The sequence below is a fragment of the Vidua macroura genome, chromosome 2 (genome assembly GCF_024509145.1).
Source record: "Vidua macroura isolate BioBank_ID:100142 chromosome 2, ASM2450914v1, whole genome shotgun sequence".
NCBI lineage: Eukaryota > Metazoa > Chordata > Aves > Passeriformes > Viduidae > Vidua > Vidua macroura.
In genome coordinates this window covers 88,338,062-88,358,959 of record NC_071572.1, presented here as the reverse complement: position 1 = coordinate 88,358,959, position 20,898 = coordinate 88,338,062, and the positions used below count along the sequence as shown (strand labels likewise).

General features: G+C 41.9%; 1 protein-coding gene across 2 annotated transcripts; it reads left to right on the top strand.

The window, feature by feature from the left end:
* Nucleotides 1–40: 40 nt before the first annotated feature.
* On the top strand, nt 41–20,898 carry SLC35F2 (solute carrier family 35 member F2). 2 transcript variants are annotated; one of them, XM_053971710.1, is made up of 8 exons: nt 41–657; nt 6,234–6,301; nt 6,925–7,052; nt 12,140–12,299; nt 13,899–14,055; nt 14,840–14,892; nt 15,628–15,782; nt 19,537–20,898. In XM_053971710.1, the coding sequence occupies exons 1-8, from the start codon at nt 518–520 to the stop codon at nt 19,753–19,755; spliced, it is 1,080 nt and encodes a 359-aa protein (XP_053827685.1). In that variant the 5' UTR covers nt 41–517; the 3' UTR covers nt 19,756–20,898. The 2 variants fall into 2 exon arrangements, with proteins under 2 accessions (XP_053827685.1, XP_053827684.1); XM_053971709.1 differs by having other exon boundaries at nt 44–657; nt 6,234–6,409.

Here is a 20,898-nt window from a genome sequence, read left to right as displayed (position 1 = left end):
TTGAAGGATATCCAGTAACTGTTACTGCTCTAACTGGCAGATGCGCCTGAACTGCCTGCACATCAACCAGCTGCTGCCAGGCTCCCACGTGCCCTGGGGCTCGATGCCTGCGCAGGGGCTGGGGGCAAAGTAGCCCTGCAGGGACCCGCACCGGGGCACCAGGCTGGGCTGCTGCCGGGGAGCCCCGCGGGAGAGCGGGAACACCAACGTGGCGTTGGCGCTGCTAAAGCCCCCCACCTGCACCCAGCGGTTGGAGGAAACTGCAGGGCCGGAGCGCGCCCAGGAGAAGCAACATCAGGAGAGCTCCGACCCCACGCCCCAGCACGAGCCGTGCCCCTCCCGGGGGCGGCCCCTCGGCGGGCACAAAGCCGGGCTCGGCCGCTCTCCGCGAAACAGTGTGCCGCTGTCCCGGTGCTGCTGCTCATCCCTTCCTTCCGCCGGGTGCCGCCTTCGCAGCGCCCGCCCTCCATCGCTCCCTGCCCGCTGCCGGCGGGCGCGGTGCCGGGGCAGCCGCGCCATGGAGGAGGCGGCCGCTGCTGTCGGGGCACCGCCGCCCGCGGCTGCTGCTGCTGCTGCTGGGGCCGAGCCATCGCTTGGGGCCACCGCCTCCTCTCCGCGCCGGCTGCTGGCGCTGCTCAGGGCCAAGCTCTGCACCTGGTGAGTCCTCGGCCTCCACGTGGAGCCGCGCGGTGCCGGCCTCCCCGCCCGCCGGCTTCCGGGCCGCCCGCCGGAGCGGGGGAAGGAAGGGAGGAGAGGGGAAACGTCCGCGCTGCTCTCGGCGCTTCGGCGGGCAGCGCGGTCGGGATGCGGAGGCCGCTCTGCGCCGCCGGGAGCAGCCGCGGGGAGTCTGGGCCGGAGCGCGGTGCGGGCCCGGGGTTACGGCCCGGGGTGCGCGGGGCTGAGCAGAGCCCGGAGCCTTCGGCTGGCCCGGCCTGGGGGAGCCCGAGGGAGCTCTGGCCGCTGCCCCGGGAGCGGGCGCTCTGATGCCGGGGCTGCTCCGGGAGCGCCGCCGAGCTGCAGCCTGCGGGTGCTGTTGGGCGGGAGCGCTCAGGGTCGCCTCGCCTAAGCGTGGAATTAGCGAGTGACGTTTTGACTCTGTTGAAGTAGGACTCTGCTCTCACACATAAACGCATGCATTTGTCTTTTTTGTTCTTCTGTTTTCCGTTCTTTTCCCTGCACTTTATCTGTTTTGTAGTCCTCGATCAGCATCATTATGAAGGACAGGTCATGGGGGATAGCGAAGGTAATAGAATAAAATAACTGAAACGAGGTATGGAGTCCAGAAAGACCAGTATCCCCATTTCCTCCTTCCGTGAATCAGTTTAGGATAGAGACTCGTTCAGGTGAAATATGAGCACTAGTTAAGCATGGAAAACTTGTGGAAAAATATCTGCCAAGCTGTGTAAACAAGCTGGTACTTCAGAAGTGCTACCTTCCACGAGAGCAGGACTACATCCTCAGACTTCTAGGCCATCCACTTACAGCTTCACTTTCCCTCTAAGAGAAAAAAACAGTCCCTGTTTAAAAGGCTTTTTTTGAGCTATAAGTTTGGTCACTAATAGTTATTATGTAGGATTTGTCAGCCAAGGATGTGCTGGCTTTCCTGCCAGCCTCTTGCTTATAAACTGTAGCCTGGCTGCTGGACTATGTGGTGGTGTATGCTGGACAAGCAGAGCCTTATTCCAGTGGACAAAGTCTCATCTTCTTTTTTGGTTATAAGTTTTTCTCTTTTCACTCCTCGTGCCTGTGAGGAGAAACACTAAAGGCGAGACAGAAACTTGTTGAGTGTTCAGTAACCTCCCCTATGCTGTTAGTTTTGCCAAAGGCTACACTAAGTGAGTCTATGGAAGGTATTTGAAAGAAAATCAGTGCCTTTGACTGAATTTTAAGAAGTGTTGTCTGAGATACTGAGTTGATAGTTTTTCTTTTTTTTTTTTTTTCCTCTAGGTGACAGCAGGCTCAGCCACTTCAGTTTTGTTTGAGGCCTTTCTGAGTCATAGGAAGGTTTAGTAGTTGTATGTAATAAACTAGGCTAAGCTGTATGTAATAAACTAGGGGGAGACTAGGCTTGTCCCCTACTCCCCCACTTTGTTGTGTTTTTTTTTTTTTCTGCCTTTTTTTTTGAGTAGAACCATTAGAAAATATATTTCTGGTGCTTTTCTGTTTTTTACCTTTTGCAAATTAAATTGATGTCAGTTTTAAAGCAGGACATGGAAAAACTAACTTCTCACGATGTTAGTTGTTGAAAATATATTCTGTTCTTAGTTAATTACTAATTATGTTGCAATATGGGTTCAGTCTGAACCTGCATTTTCCCTTAACCACTAGCATGAAAAAGTGAGATCATTGAAATTAAAAGGTCACTTCCTCCCCTGTTTAGGAAGGGTTCAGTAGATAAAGCTAAGCGCAAGTGCACTCTGTACGTGAACAGTGTTGCCAGGCTTTGCCATGTCAGTATTAAATTGGTGGCATAAATAAAATGAATATTTGAGTAGCTGTATTTATTATGAGTTAAAAATTCACATTAAAATTACAGGATTTACTAAACTAATTGCCAGTAAAATTGTTGAAAAGAAAGGCCTTTTCAGATCACTTACCTTGCATCATCTGAGACACCAAAGTGAATGTCTTTTCCACTGCATTAAAAAAAAAAATGCTGAGAGGATTAAGTTCTGGCGTGGAAAAGTTAATAATTAATATATTTCAAAATCTGATCAATTATTAATAAGAAAGTCACTGTCATCAATACTCATATCAATACCAGAATGAATGGAAACTTGTGTCTTTAAAGCATTTTTCTCAGAAGAAATTGTCATGCAAAATGCAAACTGTGGGATTTAAAGTTTGCTCTCAAGTTTTACAGAAGATCAAATATATTTTTTAAGATAAGCTATGAGCTCAGTGCATCATGCCAGGAGCATGGTGATGTCATCTAAATTTGAAGAAATTATTTTTCATGTTTTGGCAAATGGTGTGAGGGGAAACTGTTGCTGCTTCCTGCTGAGGCTTCCACCTGGCATTAGGAAGCAGTCAGGGCAAGAGGCTCTTATCTTACACACAGCTGAGAAAGCTGCTAGTTACAGAGCATTTTGGGATTCACAGAAGACATTTTTTGAGGATAGTTTTCCACTGTTGGTGGACTAAGTATTTCTGTGTGTTTTTTGATGTTAACATTTTGAATCTGTTCAGGTGAGAAAGAAATTCCTTGAATTAAAATAGACAAAAAAATAGAGAAGGGCATGAGGTGTGATGAAGCCTGCTTGCTTTGTCAGACACCTTTGTTACGGTAGAAGTAAACTCTGTAGTACTGCCAAGACATATTAACTAAATAGCAATGATTGCTAGGCCAGTAACCACAAAGCAAACAGTTCTGGCTGTTCTGGGCCTGCCTCTGTTCCCAAATGCAGAAATGCAAGGAGATAATTCCTTAGGTACTTTGAACTGGGGAAATTTGGTTATTAGAAAAGCTGAGGGTCACCTTAGTGGAGTTACTCCACTGCAAGAGGGCAGATAGGTCTGTCTTGTTTTCAGTAAATGATGGTTGGAGCTCAATTGTTAACAAATTTGAATGGCAGCAGGTTTTCCCCATTTTTCCCTTTCATTGTAGCATGGTTGCTATCCAGTTTGCCAGAAAGCTGCATGTAGAGTCCAGGCCTTTGCTATAGAGAATGTGCTGTAGCTCAGGAGGAGCAAAGTTTCCCCTTGCAACTCATATCCTAGACAAAAATGTTTAAAGCCTTACCACACAGAAGTCCATGTTAAATGAGCCTCCTTAAACAAACTTGTGGGGTGGTATTGCCTGTGCTTCTGCCCTTCTCTGTGGCAACAGCCAGCAAGTGGGTGAAGAGGAGTTTGTATCTAGATCAGGGCTTCTGCCAGCCAAAGCAGCTTTGACCTCTCCTGGTAGCACATTGACGAGTGCAGTTCATTTTGTGCAGCACACAAGCTTTGCTCCAGTAAAACTGCAGCAGTTTTGCCCAGTCATGCTTCTATTCATGTCTGACGCCTACCTCCACACTCTCCTCCCAGCTAGTCCAAGTGCAGGGTGAATTTGGTCCAATAAACTGCTAAAGGCTTGCTGTATTCCTTGAATGCTAATGGTGAAGGAGAAATTTTTTTTTCTGCTAGTTTGGGGCAAGAAGCTTTATTTAAATAATAAAAAGTATATGTGTGTTTTTTTAAATGCCTTAAATCATGTTCTTGTATGTTTTTTCACCACAGTGTATCTTCCTTTGAATATCAGTGGGTCTTCTGTCATTTTACCTGTTGCAAAGAAACCAGAGTTTGCAGGGCTGGCAAAGGGCAAGCTGGAATCCTCATCCATGCCTGCTTGAAATTTTAGCTAACCTACATCACATTTGTTCTAATGGCAACTGATTAAATTCTTTACGTGACCATAAAAAGGTATTTCTGCATCAGCCAGAATAATTAGCCAGAATGTGTCTGAGTTGTTCACTAAATAGCACAATCAGATCATTGACCAGAATATAAAGAAATGAAAAAGAAATAATTTAAAATATAAAAGAAGTGAGGTCGCTTCAATTTTTTCTCCTGCTATTTTTAATGAAAACCACCCACCACCACCCCAACAGATTTAGAAGTCTCTTTAGAAATGAGAATGTTTTCCTTTCACACGCCAGTAAGAGTTACTCATTTGAGACTGGATAGTACCTTACAAGATTGTCACATGATATATAATATTTAGGAGTGTGAATGTGCACCATTCCTGGGATTGGGATTGGCAAGGCAAGCTGTAGTAAAGCATGGGATTCAAATCTCTTGGAAGTACAGCGTGGCTGGACTTTGTAGAGATTTGCTGTCTCATCAGAATGGGCTTGGAGAGAAAAAAGTGCCCAGCAACATTTTCGAAGTCAGAAGAGCTTGGTGTTAGGCTGAATTGAAAACAGGATTCATGCAGGAACATTAGACTCTGTGCAAGGAAGATGCCTCCCTTCCAAAAGGAGGGATTGATTGCATGATTGTAGTTGGGTTTAGCACTGTCAAATACACCCTTCTCATTGCCTGGCAGCTGGATTGCACAGCACAGCAGGGTGAGCTGGTACTTACTGCATTGGGGTCTCCCACCTTGGGAAGACAGCCAGTGTTACTCTCAGGTGGTGTGCCTGACACATGGGTGTCAAGCCAGACATCAGCGTGGAGAGATGTGGGCACAGGGTAGATGTGGAATCCTAATGAGGTCCTTTCTTCCCCTGCTTAGCAGACCTGTACAGACAGCACAGGGCTGAGCTCCTGTCACTGTATATTGTGCATGTGCAGAGACTGGGGTGGTACAAGTCTGCATAGCTCCACTGGCAGGAGAAAGAGCAAGCCAAAAAAAATACATAGAGTTACATGCCCCTGTTTGTCTAGGAGCATCTGGACTAGTTCATCTTACATTAGGTGAAGAAATGCTACTAAAAGAGCATGAGCTTTTTTTTTTTTCTTTTTTGTCCCTTCTGGCTGTGGGTGGGACTTAAGAGCTGTAAATGCAAATGTGATCTGTACCCAAAATGCATTCTTGACTCCATCCTCAGTTGCAGCAGAACATGATGTAATAGAACTGAAAAAAATTCACAATAATTATTAATTACAATAATTCTTACTATAAGAAAGATTTATTTTATGGTGAGAACAAGCAATCACTGGACAACCTCCGGAGGGATGTTGTAGAGTCCCCATCCCTGGAGGTTTGCAAGATGTAACTGGACAGGGTGCTAAATAGTCTCCTTGAGTCTCCCTTTCCCATTAAAGGTTGGACCAGATGGTCTTTCAAGAGCCTTCCAAACTGAGTTGTTACTTGGTTTTATCATTAATACTTATGTGTTCCTTTAGTACTGCTCATCTAAGGTCTCAGCTCAATAAAACTCAGGATGGAATTCAGTGGAGGACAAAGGATTTAACTCAAAACTTACCTAATAAGAATAAGACCTGCTATTGGGAAGAGCCTGCCCAGGTGACCTGTTTGAAGATCCTTGCAAGTAACTGCAGTCTCCATGGCTGATGGTTTGAGCTGGCGTCACTTCTCATGTGGCTATCCTGAGGTCAGACTAGACCTTCTGTGTACACAAAACCCTGCTTACCTGTAGGTAACAGGACAACATTGTAGGGAGTAGAAAAAATATAAAGTGTCAGCCTAAAAAAATGTCATTTTTCCTGTTAAACTAGAAAATATTTTTTTAGAGACTTGAATGTTTAATTCTAAGCTTACTGTGTTTTGTCTTTTATGTTCACAGGCATATTTGGAAAACTATAATTCTGGGCCAGATGCTCTCCTTGTTCATCTGTGGGACAGCTGTTACTAGTCAGTACCTGGCAGAGAAATACCGAGTGAATACTCCAATGTTGCAAAGTTTCATCAACTATTTTTTGCTGCTTCTAGTTTTTACAACAATGCTGGTATTTAGGACTGGTATGTGAAATACGGCATGGGAGATTCTTGTTCATCTTTTTTTTTCTTTCTACGTTTTCATTTCAGAATTTGAAAATAAAGACCTCAATACTCATACTAGTTTTTAAAGTTCCTGCTTTATAGCAACACATGGAAACTAATTTCACAGGTTAAATGTGCATTTAATTTGATGTCATGTCTGTTTAGAGTTTTGTGCTCTTTGGTTTGAAGTCATCTATTGGGAAATATAGGCTTTAACATGCTTTGTTACCAGAGGCTATTTAGTATTCCTCCTATTCTTATTAATTTACTCTTTAGACAATTCTAGTCTTGCTGTGTTTTGCTTTATGTGGGAGAATTTCTGTGCTTTTCACTGTTTGCATTGTCTCCTCCCAGGCTGTGTTTCCTGTTATTGTACCTTAAGCAGGGGCAAGCAAAGTCAATCTTGGTATTACTTATGTTTCTAAAAAGCAACATTCCCGTGCAACATTTGGTTGGAAAGAAGCACATATTGATTGCCGCTTTCTTCTGAACAGGCAGTGACAGTCTTTGGCAGATTTTGAAACAGAGGTGGTGGAAGTATATGATTGTGGCACTGGCTGATGTTGAAGCCAATTACACGATTGTAAAAGCCTACCAATATACAACCCTCACAAGTGTGCAGGTAAGGACTGATCTCTCTTTTTGAACTGTTGCTTTTATTACAGTTTTGGACTGGTTTCTAAAATGAGATTCATAGGACAGACATGGAAGCTATTTAAGCCTGAAAAGAACTTTCCAGTATCTATTTTCTCTTTGCAGTACAGGGAAGAGCATCCTTTATCATGAATAACCTTTCCAGGAAGCAGAGAAGATTGGCTGGTATTACCCTGTGCCAGCTCCTGAGTTGAACCCTAATTATTTTGATAAAAGCACTTCTAAGAGTTTGCTGACAGCCACTCAGTTTTTTCTCCTGACACAAAATAAAAATTTATGACCAGATAACAGTCACTCAGTGCAGGTTCTTGATGACAGTGAGGTGGATCTTTTGCCTAGTCCTAGAAGCTGTGGGAGGCGCTGTGAGATGTAACCCCACCTGTGAGGACACACTGAGTGTCAGCTGGTGTTGCTGCCCATGCAGTGAGGTACCAGGCTTGTGGCTTTTGCATGTGGCAGTTCAGGGCCCTGTCTGGAAGAGGTGGAAGGAAGGTCAGCATAAATAAAGTAATAGTAGACATCCTCTGCAACACCAGTGCTTGATGCTGCATTGCTGCGCTAGGATAAATCTTGTGTTCCCAAAAAGTTCTATAGACAGAAGGGCTAAAGCTGGGGTTTCTTTGTCACACTATGCAGACAAAAGCTGCTGGAAGAGTCAGTGCTTTCCTCCTACCTCCAACTGCAGTCTTCTAAGCTTGCAGGGCCAGTTTCCTTGAACAAATTAACTCAGAACACTGAGCAAAGTGGGAGTAAACCCTGCCTTTGGCTGTACTGTTAGTGAGCTGTGTCAGGCCCAAGTTAACTCACTGTGTGACTTCACAGCTGCTGTGGGAACAAGGGAGAGGATGGTGCAGGAGCAAGTAGGGAGTGTGTCCATATTGTGCCAATTCATGCCTGCTGTTACCAGTGGTGGGGATCTGTGGCTGGGGTCATGGCCCCACTTACCTGAATAAAAAAAAAATAGTAACATGAAGACTTGGCTGTTAGTTGGAAAGGAGTCAGTGTTTTACAGAGTCAAAGTAATAGGGGTTAATATTTAAGAGAATTCCCTATAAAGCAATAAACTCCTGCAGTCTGGGCTCCCTTTAGAGAATTGCAGTAGATTTTCATTGCACTACTGAAGACCGGTTGTGTCTCTTGGGTTGTTTTGTCACATTTCCACTTCATACTTATGTGTTATGACTCATTAGGTCTTTAATCTCCTTACAAATAATGCCTAAGAAATCAAAGTTTTAAGAGTGGCTTGTTTCACTCTCAAGATCAAGTTAAGCTGGTAAGTGAGACACTGTTTGACCTTAAATTTACAGCTGAAGAAGCCAGGACTTGGATCCAAGTTCTCAGAAGTAGTAAAGCTATTCCCATTATTTCTTTCATAGAAATTAAGAAAGAATATATATAATAGATTGTCCTATCAAAAAACCTCAAGCATTTTCTGAGCCTTTTTCCCTTTTGGTAACCTTGTGTTTGATCAGTTCAGTAATTGCGATTTTTTTTGCAGTTGCCTGTTGCCCTGAGGTTTCTTGCACATTCTCTGAAGTCATCAGTTTCTCTCCATTGTCAGAAATGAGATACAGGGAAAAAAACCCACAACAAAAGCCTGTGATATGCTCTAGTGCAAGGCTTTTTGGTTTTGGCAAGCGATTTTGCAGCTACATCAGTACCTGTGGTTCAGAGCACCCAGCCTGATGGCCTGTCTGCAGTACTGGCTGTAAGTGGATGCCCAGAGACCATAAAAACATCACAGGGGTTTATGGCACTTTCCCAAATGCAATGTAAGCATTGTTAAAATGCTGTCTGGCTGGAGCTTCAGCTCACCACTATGAAATGTAGCTTCAAAGATAAGTTTTTTTCAGCTCAGCAAGGAACTTCCATGTATTTTCTCACACACACACACAGAGGCAGAACTGGTTTCCCTTTAGTTATCAAATACCAGCATTTTGCAGGAGGAGTTTGGAGATTTTTAGGGTGATAACAGTGGGATGGCAGCTCTCATTTCTTGGTAAATACTGAAGACTTTGGTCCACAACTGAACTGTTTGGCTGTGGCTGAGGCAGTACCAGGATACTCCTTGCTGCCAGTGTCCTTTTTTGTGGCAGGACTTGACTGTGCTGCAGTTTGACCACTTATTATGGCATGAAGCTGAGTTGGGAGAGGTTCAGGTTGGATATCAGGAGAAGGTTCTTCACCCAGAGGGTGGTTGGGCACTGGAACAGACTCCTCAGGGAAGTGGTCACAGCACCAAGCCTGACAGAGTTCAGGAAGCATTTGGACAACAGGCACATGGTGTGACTCTTGCGGTGTCCTGTGCATGGCAAGGAGTTGGACTTAAAGATCCTGATAGGTCCCTCCAACTCAGGATATTCTGTGATAACAATTATGTGATTTATATCAAAAGACAAGCAATATAGCTGTGGTTTGATGTTTTTAACATGTTACTGGGCACATTTAGCATTCGCTCTGTAGATAATTCAGATAGAAATGTTTTTCAGGCAACTATTGACAGATTGTCAGCTGATGGAAGAGTGCTGGCCTCAATAGAAGAAAGTATAGGATGAGGCCCTGGGGCTCAGCTGGAGGCTGCCCTTAGGGAGCCTTGTAGGGAATGAATAGAATGAGCAGTTGAGCATTCTTGTTTACAAAGCTGTCTGAAGCTGGCAATTATAAGCAAACCAATGACCTCCAACTGTCTATGATAATTTATTAACCATTATATTAAAATGTCTTTCAATAATTTACCCTACTTTTAAAACCTCCTATAAACATTGTGGCCAAAGCGTGGCTTGAGTCAAAGCATTTGTAAATCAAATGACTAGGTTATCTGGTTTCTTCCCCACTTCTTGTTAAAAATACGGGCTAGAATTGAATAACATGAGAATTTGAAGAGGCTCTACTGGAAATAGTAGTCAGTACCACAGTACTGCTGTAAATGTTGTAAAACCTCAATAAACAGAATTTATTTTTTAATTGGTTCCATTGACACAATCCATTGTGATATTACATCCGCCTTGCACCTCTTTGATCTTAATCCTGTACAGAAGAGCTCTGTAATGTACTAGATGAAGGGAAGGTACGATCCAGTAGCTGGAAATCTGATTTCATCTGTCTGTAATTGAAGAACAGAACAGAACAGATTACCAGAGTGTGTTCTTCATCCTTTGATGCCTCTGTGTCCTGGCTGCAAGTCCTCTAACCATGGTGGTATGGTTCTCCAGGGTGTTCTTGGTCTGGATGCAGCAATTCCCCATCTGGCATTACTGAAAGAACTTCTGGCTCATTATGCACTACTCCTTTATAGCCTAATTAAGATTTTTTTAAAGGGTTTCTACTCTTTCGGTTTGGGTTGAAAAACTGTTTGGAGGTTGGAAGGCTACACACTAACATCTCAGTTAATGGGAAGTGAAAGCTTACTTATTAGTAGAAGAGGTATGTCTATTTTTTACCCCTCTGGTGGTAGATATACCACCAGAGGGGTAAAATTTTTCCTTTCTAATGCTTGTAGTATTTCTTGTTGTTTGATACTAGTCAAAACAGTCCAATTTGAAGGAAATGTTAGAGGTTTTCTTGAGTCTAGACTAAACGTAAGATAGAGAACAAGACCTCTGAAAAGATAGAAGATCACAGTGTGATATATTCCATGGTATAAAGTTGTGTTGAAATACTTGGTACAACATACTGAGACTCAGGTAGTTGTAATGTCTCATAATACAGCCTGAAGAAGTACTTTTATACTTCATAGACTTTACAAACTGGACAAGCTGGAGGCAATCCAAAGAGCAAAGACAAGTAGATGGAAGGATTAAAGGCACTGTTAAGATTTAATCTTTAATAGCTGCTCTTAGCACTATGCTTCTAAGACTTTACTATGTATAATTATGAACAAGTAGAACGAGACATCATCAAAATGTTAACAAGTTTGGTTGAAGCCCTTGGGGAAATGGTACAGCACAGAAGTTGACTGCAGTGGTGCACTGAGGCAGGCAGAGTCTGGAAATAAACATTAAGAACGGAGGGCTCTTGTCTTAATTGCAGAGATTATATCCCAGTCCTACTGATCCGGACATATTTTGTTGGGGTTTTAAGAGGCCAAATTTTAAGGGCTGACATTTGAGAGTAATTCCTGAGGAATCTTTGGGAAGTTGACTGTATGTTCTGCTGTAAGCTGTTCCCTTATGTAGTTCTGTGGCACTCTACTGACACAGGTCAGAAAGTACACTTTTTCTTTCCTTTGACAAATTCAGAAACAAAATCTTTTTTGTTGAATTAAATATTAAAGCAATTATGATTAGCACAGTGGTCTCGATGGTATTTGATTATTTTAGAACAATATGCCGGTCTTATGTTGCAGTGTATGTTCTTCTGTATTAAGTACACAGATAACTCTTGCTGCTTCCTGTCCTAAAGGAGAATAGGTAGAAGATTCTTGAAAGTGTCCAAGGCCAGGTTGGAGTGGTTGAGTGGAAGGTATCCCTGCCTATGGCAGGAGGGTTGGAACTAGATGAACTTTAAGGTCTCTTCCAATCCAAAGCAGTTCTGTGATTCTATGGGTGGGTCTAACAGCGAAGCAAAAATACATATAAACTTTTACAGAAAAAAATAAAGAAAGGAAAGATAAGTCAAAGCATCAAACCCAAAGCTGCAGGGTCAGGTCCTTGTCACAGTCACGTCAATGTAAAATCAGATTACTTGTACCATCAATAGTTCCATATTTTTGCTTTGTGTACATGGAGTCCTGGGGAGCAATGCTGTTTCAGAGCAACATCCTAGCATTGATTTGTAAAGCTGCAAAGGTTGATTAGATCCATCATTAGAAGACTTTCTAAATCAGCACTTTCTACCAAGGGAAAGTGGAGCCCTGTTCCAGCTCCTCCTTCACTTGCAAAATGTTTTTAATGGTGAAATGTGGGTCTCACCCCTCTCTTAAACAAAACTACTGGGGCTGCTTTGCATGTTTCCTTAACATCTGATGACTGAAAGTAAGATCCTGTGCATTTGCTTCCAGGATGTTGCAGTCCAGATTTGGGGTGTGTTTCTAACTCAGTTTTTCTGTACACACAGCTCCTGGACTGTTTTGGGATTCCCATGCTGATGGCTTTGTCATGGTTCATTCTCCGAGCAAGATACAGGCTGATACATTTTGTTGCTGTTGCCATCTGTTTGCTGGGTGTGGGAACAATGGTGGGTGCAGACATTTTGTCAGGGAGGCAGGAAGGTGAAGGTAAGGAGTTCTTTATTGTGGGGGGGAAGAGCAGAGTGATGGTTCCTGCTGTGGACAGGAACTTGTAAAGCAGAAATAGTAGCAGATACAGTTCTGTTTTAAAAGACAACATGTTGCTATTTTTATTTCTTGTCCAGGAAGAGGAGATGTTGATTTTATGGGGAGTTGTGGAATTTCTTTGCTTGTATGTTTGGATATTTCTACCACCTTAAAAAAAACCCCACTTGTGTTAAGTTTAAATTTTGCTGCTGTTCATTAGACAGTGTGATGAAAAGTCTCATTCCTGAAAGCTTGTTCCCTTTGACTGTCATGTGAGATGGTTTAACAGAGGAAGCTGTCTCTGCCTGCAAACCTTGTCTTTTTTATACAGTATCAACCTGCTGGCAGCCAGACTTCTCTGATTTGCAATTTTCTCTGGGTACCAGTAACACATGAAAAGTTGCTCACAGCAGCTGACTTCTCAGAGTTCTGTTTGGCAGACCCAGCAGAAATGGTCCACGTGTCCCCAAGGTCACAGCCTGGAAAGCGGGGGCTTAGCACAGGAGTCCAAGAGGAGATGGGGTAGGATGCCAGGATTCCTGGGACCTCTGTGGAGGAGGCTGGGGCCAGGAGCCAGCTGGGTGCAGATAAGGGCAGGTCTTGTCTTCTCTATGACAGATACCTAAATCAACCCATATCATAGCGATCGTATTTTGAATAAGAATTTTGAATTTTCAGAGCCAGAGGCTATAAAAGAAGGTAAATTTCAGGGCATTGCCTTCATGAGGCAGCATAGAGATAAGACTGCATGCTGTTATTTTGGGGCTTTACTGTAGGTAAGACGTAAGACAAACTGAAGTTTAGCTTTACTGCTATGTGGTACAAGTATCTTGGAAGGAGAAGAATATTTCCCTGAGACATTAAGAAGTTGTGCTTTATTTGCTGACTTGGGCATCCTTACTGCTGCTTACCCTCATATTTTAGACATACTTTCTTAGTGATTGCTTAGGGAAGGAAATTTTAAACCAATCGAAGGATTTAAACAGCAGTGATCCTCTTGCTACTTAGCTGATGCACAGAGCCGTTTAATGATGAGTGATCGTAGCATAGGGAGTCCCGTTTGCAGTATAAATACATTGCAGCAGGACACATGGTACCACCCATCTGCAGTGCCCACTTAGGATATGGCATAAAACCTGAAGCTGAGTCCAGGTCCCTCCAAAATCAATAGGCTGATTTTAGCAAGCTTTGAATCAGGCCTTACTGCAAAAGTGAGGACAATATTCTCAAAATGCAGAGACCATCTCTAACTGGGAATTTGCTCAATTCCCTACAGTGCCTGGGGTCAGCAGAAGTAGGATTGGACCAGATAATACAGCAGGGTCTTGGCTGGGATGAGATGTAAATGCTGGGTTTAGCTTACTCCACACTGTGCAGGGTGAGGTGAACGGGCAGCAGAGTCTGTGCTCAGACACTCCTCTGCGCATACAGGAAGGGTTTCCTTCCTCTGAAATGAGCTAGGAAGATAGAGATGTTCAAGATAAATTTGCTTGCTTTTTTAAGGAAAGTTAAAAAGTATTTGCAGCATTACCCTTATTGTGGATTAATATTTCTGTACAGGTAGTGACGTGGTGATTGGAGATGTCTTAGTTCTTCTTGCTGCTTCTTTGTATGCCATTTCTAATGTGAGTGAGGAATACATTGTGAAAAATCTGAGCAGAGTGGAGTTTCTAGGAATGGTGGGCTTGTTTGGGACTATTATCAGCGGTCTACAGCTGTAAGGATCTAATATTTATTTTAAAACTAATTAAGAATACACTACAGATGATTGCTTTTGTACCCTGATGTTATTAAATTCTTTGTTACATCTGTTTGTGGCCTCTATCGGAGTCCTTCCACTTGAATTGATTTTTGCTGCTGATCAGCATCTCTTTTATATCCTTTTTATTTGCACTACTCTTATTGCAGCAGTACTAAAGCTGAACTCTTGCAGTTGAACACACAGGATACTTGGCTGTATTTTTTATTTTGTTGAGGTTTGTGAGGACACTCACTATGCTGAGGACTATTCATAGGAATGTATTTCTTAAAGAATTTTCTCTGTGGAAAAGATTAGGAGATAATTGTTAGCACGAGATCTTCCATAATGAACTCAAATTTGAAATGAAACCATGTATACTCTTACAAATAACCATATTTGAGTAACAGCCCAGATGTATTTATGTCTGTCTAATGAATTATACAGTCCTCATTTCTCATCATTATAGTTAATAATTTCCTCAAATGGTATCTCAAATAAAACTGAATTGCTGAAGGATTAAAATGCACATGAAGAAGGCATAAGAATTAAATAACAGTGCTGTTGACTTTCAGGCACTTTAATTTTTATGTCTTTTTTCATGCTTGTTAGATGTTTGAGCTAGTGTCATTCAGTAAAATTTGAAACAAAAAATGAATGGCGTATAGATCAAAAGTTTCTTATCTATTTGGTAATTAAATTCTCTATTTTAGTATGATTTTTTTTTCTTTTTTACTATATTATATCTTTTATCTAACTCTAGAGCCATTGTGGAACATAAGGAGATAATGAAAATTCAGTGGAACTGGAAAATTGGTATGTGTATGACAAAATAATGTGCATGTTACAGAACACTGGAAAATTGTTATCATTTAGACTTTGAATGGTGGGACTTTTCTTTCTCTGAATAACAAGCAGCATTAATACTATATTTCACAAGTTTATTTTCTTCAAACTTTGCAGCTCAGCAAAGAGAGAGGGTCTGCAGCACTGAACATTAAAACAGGTTTTGGATTTTATATATAACTTGAAATAATTTTTCAAAATAAATTGAAATAAGTAAAAAATGAAACCTGTTTAATTACTGTGAGTGTTTGTTGTTTAATTACTGACATGTTTGTTGTTGAAACATCACAAGAACATTCTTCGTTGTCCTTCCTAAATGAAGTACAGGAAAAATTGACACATTTTGACCTGAACAGAACTAAATGTTATAAAGAAGTGTGGCTCTAAATGTCTTCAGACAGCTCTTATGTTATGTAGGAATGAATGAGAACTTTCTTGTATATATACATATATACATACATCCATACATCCATACATCCATATATATATATTGTATATATACATATGTATATATACTTTCTGTACTTTCCTATATAGATACAGTAATTCTTGCAATACAAGGTAATCTTCATGCTTCTCTTACATGTACGTTCCCATATATTTTAGGAGATAAAAATGCATAGTTTCAAGGCATCTGAAGAATATCAGTGCTCTATAAAATCATAGTTCTGTGCCTGAGGAGTAACATGTCGCCTTGTTTTGCAGCACTACTGTTCACAGCCTTTGCCCTGTGCATGTTTGGGCTGTACAGCTTCATGCCAGTTGTGATTAAAGTTACCAGCGCAACCTCTGTCAACCTGGCGATTCTGACTTCAGATCTCTACAGTTTCTTCCTTGGGCTTTTCCTGTTTTTGCACAAGGTGAGTACATTCATTCCTTCACTTTCACATTCTTTCAGTTATATTTCTACTCCAGAATTATAAATAAAGTATAATGTTCTTAAAAGCCCCAGGACAGTCGTTTGCACCTGAACATTTCTGCAGCTTTTATGATTCATTGTTGGCAGGTGTCAGTCAGGAGGAGTCATGTTAGTTAATGACAGAGCCTTGCCTTAGCCAGAGAGCCATTTTCAAACCATTTCACACTTGAAGGAATAAGTCAATGTTAAGATATAGTAAATAATTTCCCAAGGTGTTCCAATAATACAGTTCTCACTGAAAGCCCTTTGTGGAACTGTGTGTTAGATCTGGTTCATTACTCCAAGTGTCGAAGGAGAGGGTTTGAATCTCCCTGTCGTGAAAGGTGTTTGGTGTCTGAAAGAAGACCAGTTTGATTTTCAGAAAACAATATTTTCTTTCAGAAGTTTAATCTGTTCATTACCAACATTTTGGGATGGGAATCAAGCTCTCTCAGGGCTGCTGCTAACAAGAGACTAAAGGATCTGAAAAAATACTGATAAATGTATTATTCTGTACACTCTTCAAAAGGCAGTTACTTTTATTGTGCTCTAAAATATTTTTGGCAGTGTCTGATCAAGCTAAATGACAGTGTTGAAAGGATTTTATTCCACCTTCCACTTTCCATCCAGAATCACTTGTGAGAACCTAGTTCATTAAAGTAATTGGAGTAATTGAGTCAGCCGCTCGGTGACTGGAAGGGCTTGTGAGAGTGAGAAGCTTGTGAACTTTGCTTAGGAACTCGATCAGTATTATTCCATGTGGTTGCTTTCTCTTCAGCCAGGAGCTTTTAGGTCAGATTTGTTTTCTGAAAATGAAGGCAGTGCAGATTCTGGTAGTGGTAGGGTATGACAGCAGCTAGATTTTCCTTTTCAAGAGTCTCTTAGCTTTCCTCCCTGTTTTGGGTTCCAGACTTTGCTCCAAACTACAAAGCATCCATTAAAAATGAATGCAGGAAGCAAACCATACTTACAGTCTAACAATTAAATCCTTTCTGAGTCACTTCCAAATGTGGATTTTGGCACCCAGATAGCTTAACTCAAGAAGTGATTATAAATTTATATTCATAATAGTGAAGAGGAAGAAGAGGTTTGGAAGGGATATATTAAATTTTTATTTTTTGGGTTTTTAGCTTATTTTGGGAAGAGGTTTTTCTGGGAGCAGGCCATCTCATAATTTCTAACACTGAGGTGTTCTGGTACCAAAGGAACAGGCAAAGAAAGACTTTGGGATTGTGTTGAGAGAACTTCAGATATTTATTGAAATAGGAACTTGCATCTGGAGTTAAAAACAAAGAAATAACAAAAAGGAGAGCAATAATGCCACATCTTTAGTAATCAGAGGATCTCAGATAAGTTATTATCTCATCTGAGATAACCATGAACTGAGAGAGCCTGATTTTGACATGACTCTTAGCAGTAGAAAATCTTATTGCCAAGTTAACCATGTAGTTTCTTAACCTATGGGGCAAAAAACCAAGTAGGATGTTTGCTGGAATAAAAAGCACTCTGAGTACAGGAATCTACAAGCAAAAAATACAGGGAATTGCTGTGTATCCCCCATTATCAGATGATATTTCACAACAAGTTGCTGGAGGCTTGGCTGAAGAGAGTCATGGAGAGCTCTGAATTGCCATGGTCTGAGCCTGCTCTGAAACAAACAAACAGAAGGACCACAGTCAGTGGCTGCAGCAGAGACCAGGCCCAGGAATTGATAAAGTTTTGATTTGTGCACAGTGTTTTGCTAATGCGCTTAACTTTTTGGCCCCAGCCATGTCTGTTTCAAGTGAAAAGTGAATTTTTCATGCCTGTTTTGAACTCTTTTTTTTTTTTCCGATTACTCCATAATGAATCCTTGCTGTGCTTCCTAATGAACTCATTATATAGATACCTGTAATCCCTCAAGAGATATTGAGAAATATCTTCTCATGCATTAGTTGTATAAACTGCTGTAGAAGGGAGTATACTGCACAGACACTAGATGGAGATACAGTCCTCCAGTAACACTTAAAAGTACTCTCTAGGCTCAGCACTGGCAATGAGGATATCAGCTGCACAAAGTATGACTGAAATCAGCGTCTGAAGCAATAAAGTTGTTGCAATATTTGAAATTAAAAAAAAAAAAAAAACAGAAGGAAGAAAAAGCCCAGGAAAAAACCACTAAGTTCTCCTCAAAAGGAAAAAAAGAAAGAGTGTAGGTCTGATAGAGCAGCATGGGTAATGCTCACCTGTGTCAGTAAATGCAAAGATGCGCACAGGCCTTGAGTCACAGCTACACTGTGACAGCTTTGGCACCCTGCCTTGGTGACTGTATCCACTCCTGGAGGAATTGACTCATCAGGATCAGAGACTCTTCCAGCCTTGTGTGCACTGTGCTGCAAGAAGGGTCTGCAGTTCCTGTGACTGTCCAGGCAAGTGCTCACTCAGGGCATTAGGCTGGAGAATTTGTGCAGGTGGTTGGATACAGCCCCAGGCTCTGCCCATTTGCTGGGAGCAGGTCAGTGGGAGGTGTGACCATGGGTGATCCTGCTGCTTCTGTCGGGATAGTTCAGAGCTTGATGCTTCCTCTTGTGTGGGGCAAGCGCTTGAGTCCAAGCTCCTCCAGGCAAACAGCCAACAAGGTGAGATGGGAAGGCACTTAACACAAGGCCACTGTATTTCAGTCTGCTTTTACTTTTGTGTGTTGCCATCCAAGAGTTTCCAAGCCAAGTGACTGCCAGCTAGGAATTGCAGTGCCTAAATTGTAGATGCCTTAGTCTTTTTTGGAGGAGAGTCCACCGTCTTAAGTCCTGCCATTCATTTTGTCCTGATAAACTAGAACATACTTTTCAAGCATGTCTGAGGAAGCTAAGGAGGTTAGAGGATATTGACAGAGGTGTGCAGGATATGCTGGTCCTTCCTCCTAGTATTTAATCAGTGTGGTTTGACAAAGGGAATATAGAGGATTTCAATAAACCTGCTGAAAATTGTTCCTGTATGTGGATATCTTCAACACTTGGTGTTATTGAATCTGGTGTTATGTAGTGTTTGTCTTTCTGTCAAGGTGGCTGAATCTTGGCAATTACTGGAATTTTAACAGGCAAGTGAACAATAGAGTGCCTGATATACCTCTGCAATTTGTACTCTTTAGCTCTCACCACTCTTCACAGCTTGCAAAGGCAAATCTTGTAAAAGGAGCCCCAGCCTCTGTCCCCTTAAGGACCTGTTGGGTGTAGAGAGCAAACTGGTTTTGATCCACCAATAACACTCACCTAGCCCTGTAGATGGTTAAGAGATCTGTGCAGGGAACTAGCTGCTCTGGTGACTTGCAATAGCATAGAGATTCATCTCTTGCCAGAACCTGAAATACTTGCATGTGCTGGATCAAAATTCTCTTAGGGATAGAGCGTTTCAGTATTTATGTGAGTAAACAACTTTCATTCAGTATGACTGTGTTTACACCCATTTGTTCTCTCTGTTAAGACTCTTGTATGCAGACCTGAGGAAACTCCCTCTCCAACAGTCTTGGGAGTGAGGTGCAGAGAAAATCAGCCAGTGGCCCAAGTCTTTAAGTAAATAGAGCTGTTGAATTTTGGTTTTCAGACCTGTGTCCAGCTCATGGTGATAATCCTCATTAAAATAATTTTTACAAGGAAGGGTAGCTTTCACATTCTTGGCACAAGGCAGCGTTGGCATGTTCTTGCATGAGACTGAACGCATCTCTTTCTCTCCTCTGCCAGTTTTCAGGTCTTTACATTGTGTCCTTTGTTATCATCATGGTGGGCTTCACCCTGTACTGCTCCACTCCTACTCGGACAGCAGAACCCACGGCCCTGCCGCAGCCCAGCAGCACCGGCCTGGACAACGCGGCACTAAAGCTGGAGGAGAACGACGGCGAAACCCCGGCTGTAACTGTGCAGTTCACCAGAGGAGAAACTGTGCTGGTCAGCACCAATTAAAGAAATGGCAGCACTTCAAAACTGAGCCTTTTTTTTTAATTGCCAAATTTCCCTCAAATATTAATCCAGAGAACTGTCCTACTGCCAAGGCACATGTCATACTGTGCTGGGTTTAATGGACTTGATAGACTTTTAAGGCCAGATCCCCAATCAGTGAAACTGTATTGATTTGCCCTTGCAGAAAATCTGGCCTTTAGATGAAGACAGATTAGTATTTATGTGGAGTCTCTGGAAAATGAGAGACTGTTATTTTTAAGTGCTTAATTAACAACAAATTCTTAGGGAAAAAAAAAAAAACTAAGCCAAAGCAAGCTCCCAGGTCACTTAATGGGGGGCAAATCTGTTTTATATTGCATTAGGGACCTAAATCTGCATGATGCTGTCTGAGGGCTTCATGGGTTCCACCCTTCGGTGCTGGATGCCCTCAGACAGCATCTTGCAAAATCTGCTTAGCTTCTCACAGGACCTGCTTCTGTAAGCCACAGTACATTCACACACCTTCTACGTGCCAGTGGACTTCATTCCTCTGCGGAAGGATTTGCTGCCTACATTCCACCCAAATGTTCATCTCTTCATATTGATGTACTCCCTGTCACCACTGGAGCTACAATGTGTATTTTTATTTGAATTTTGCTAGTATGGAAAGTTTGAATATGTGTTTTTATAATTCCTCCTGTTTCTGTGGCCTTTTCTTTGGTGCATTCCTATTAGCTGTGGGGAGGCAAAGTCAGGCTCTTCCTCTCTTCAGTAGAACTGAAAGTGGGGGTTTTTTCTGGATGAGAAAGCAAAAAGATTTGAACGGATGCTCACTTCTCAGTGAATTTCTCCCTGAAATGGGACATGTTTCTGCCGAAAGAGTTGTAATAAAATTGGCATTTCTTCAAAAACTTGAATCATTTAAGCCAACTCTCATGGCAACACTAATGACATAATATCCAAAAGGTTAGGTGCTTTCAGTAGATAGACTGGCAATTTTCATACCCCTCTTTATACTTAGAATAAATGATGAAAAAATACAAGGCTGAAGTTTTAAGATCAGTTTTAAAACCCCATACTGGGGTTTTATTTTATTTTATGTTTTGTACAAGCCTTAAGAGCTCAGGTGTATGAAGTAAAAAGAGAATAAAGTATTCAGCAGCTGGA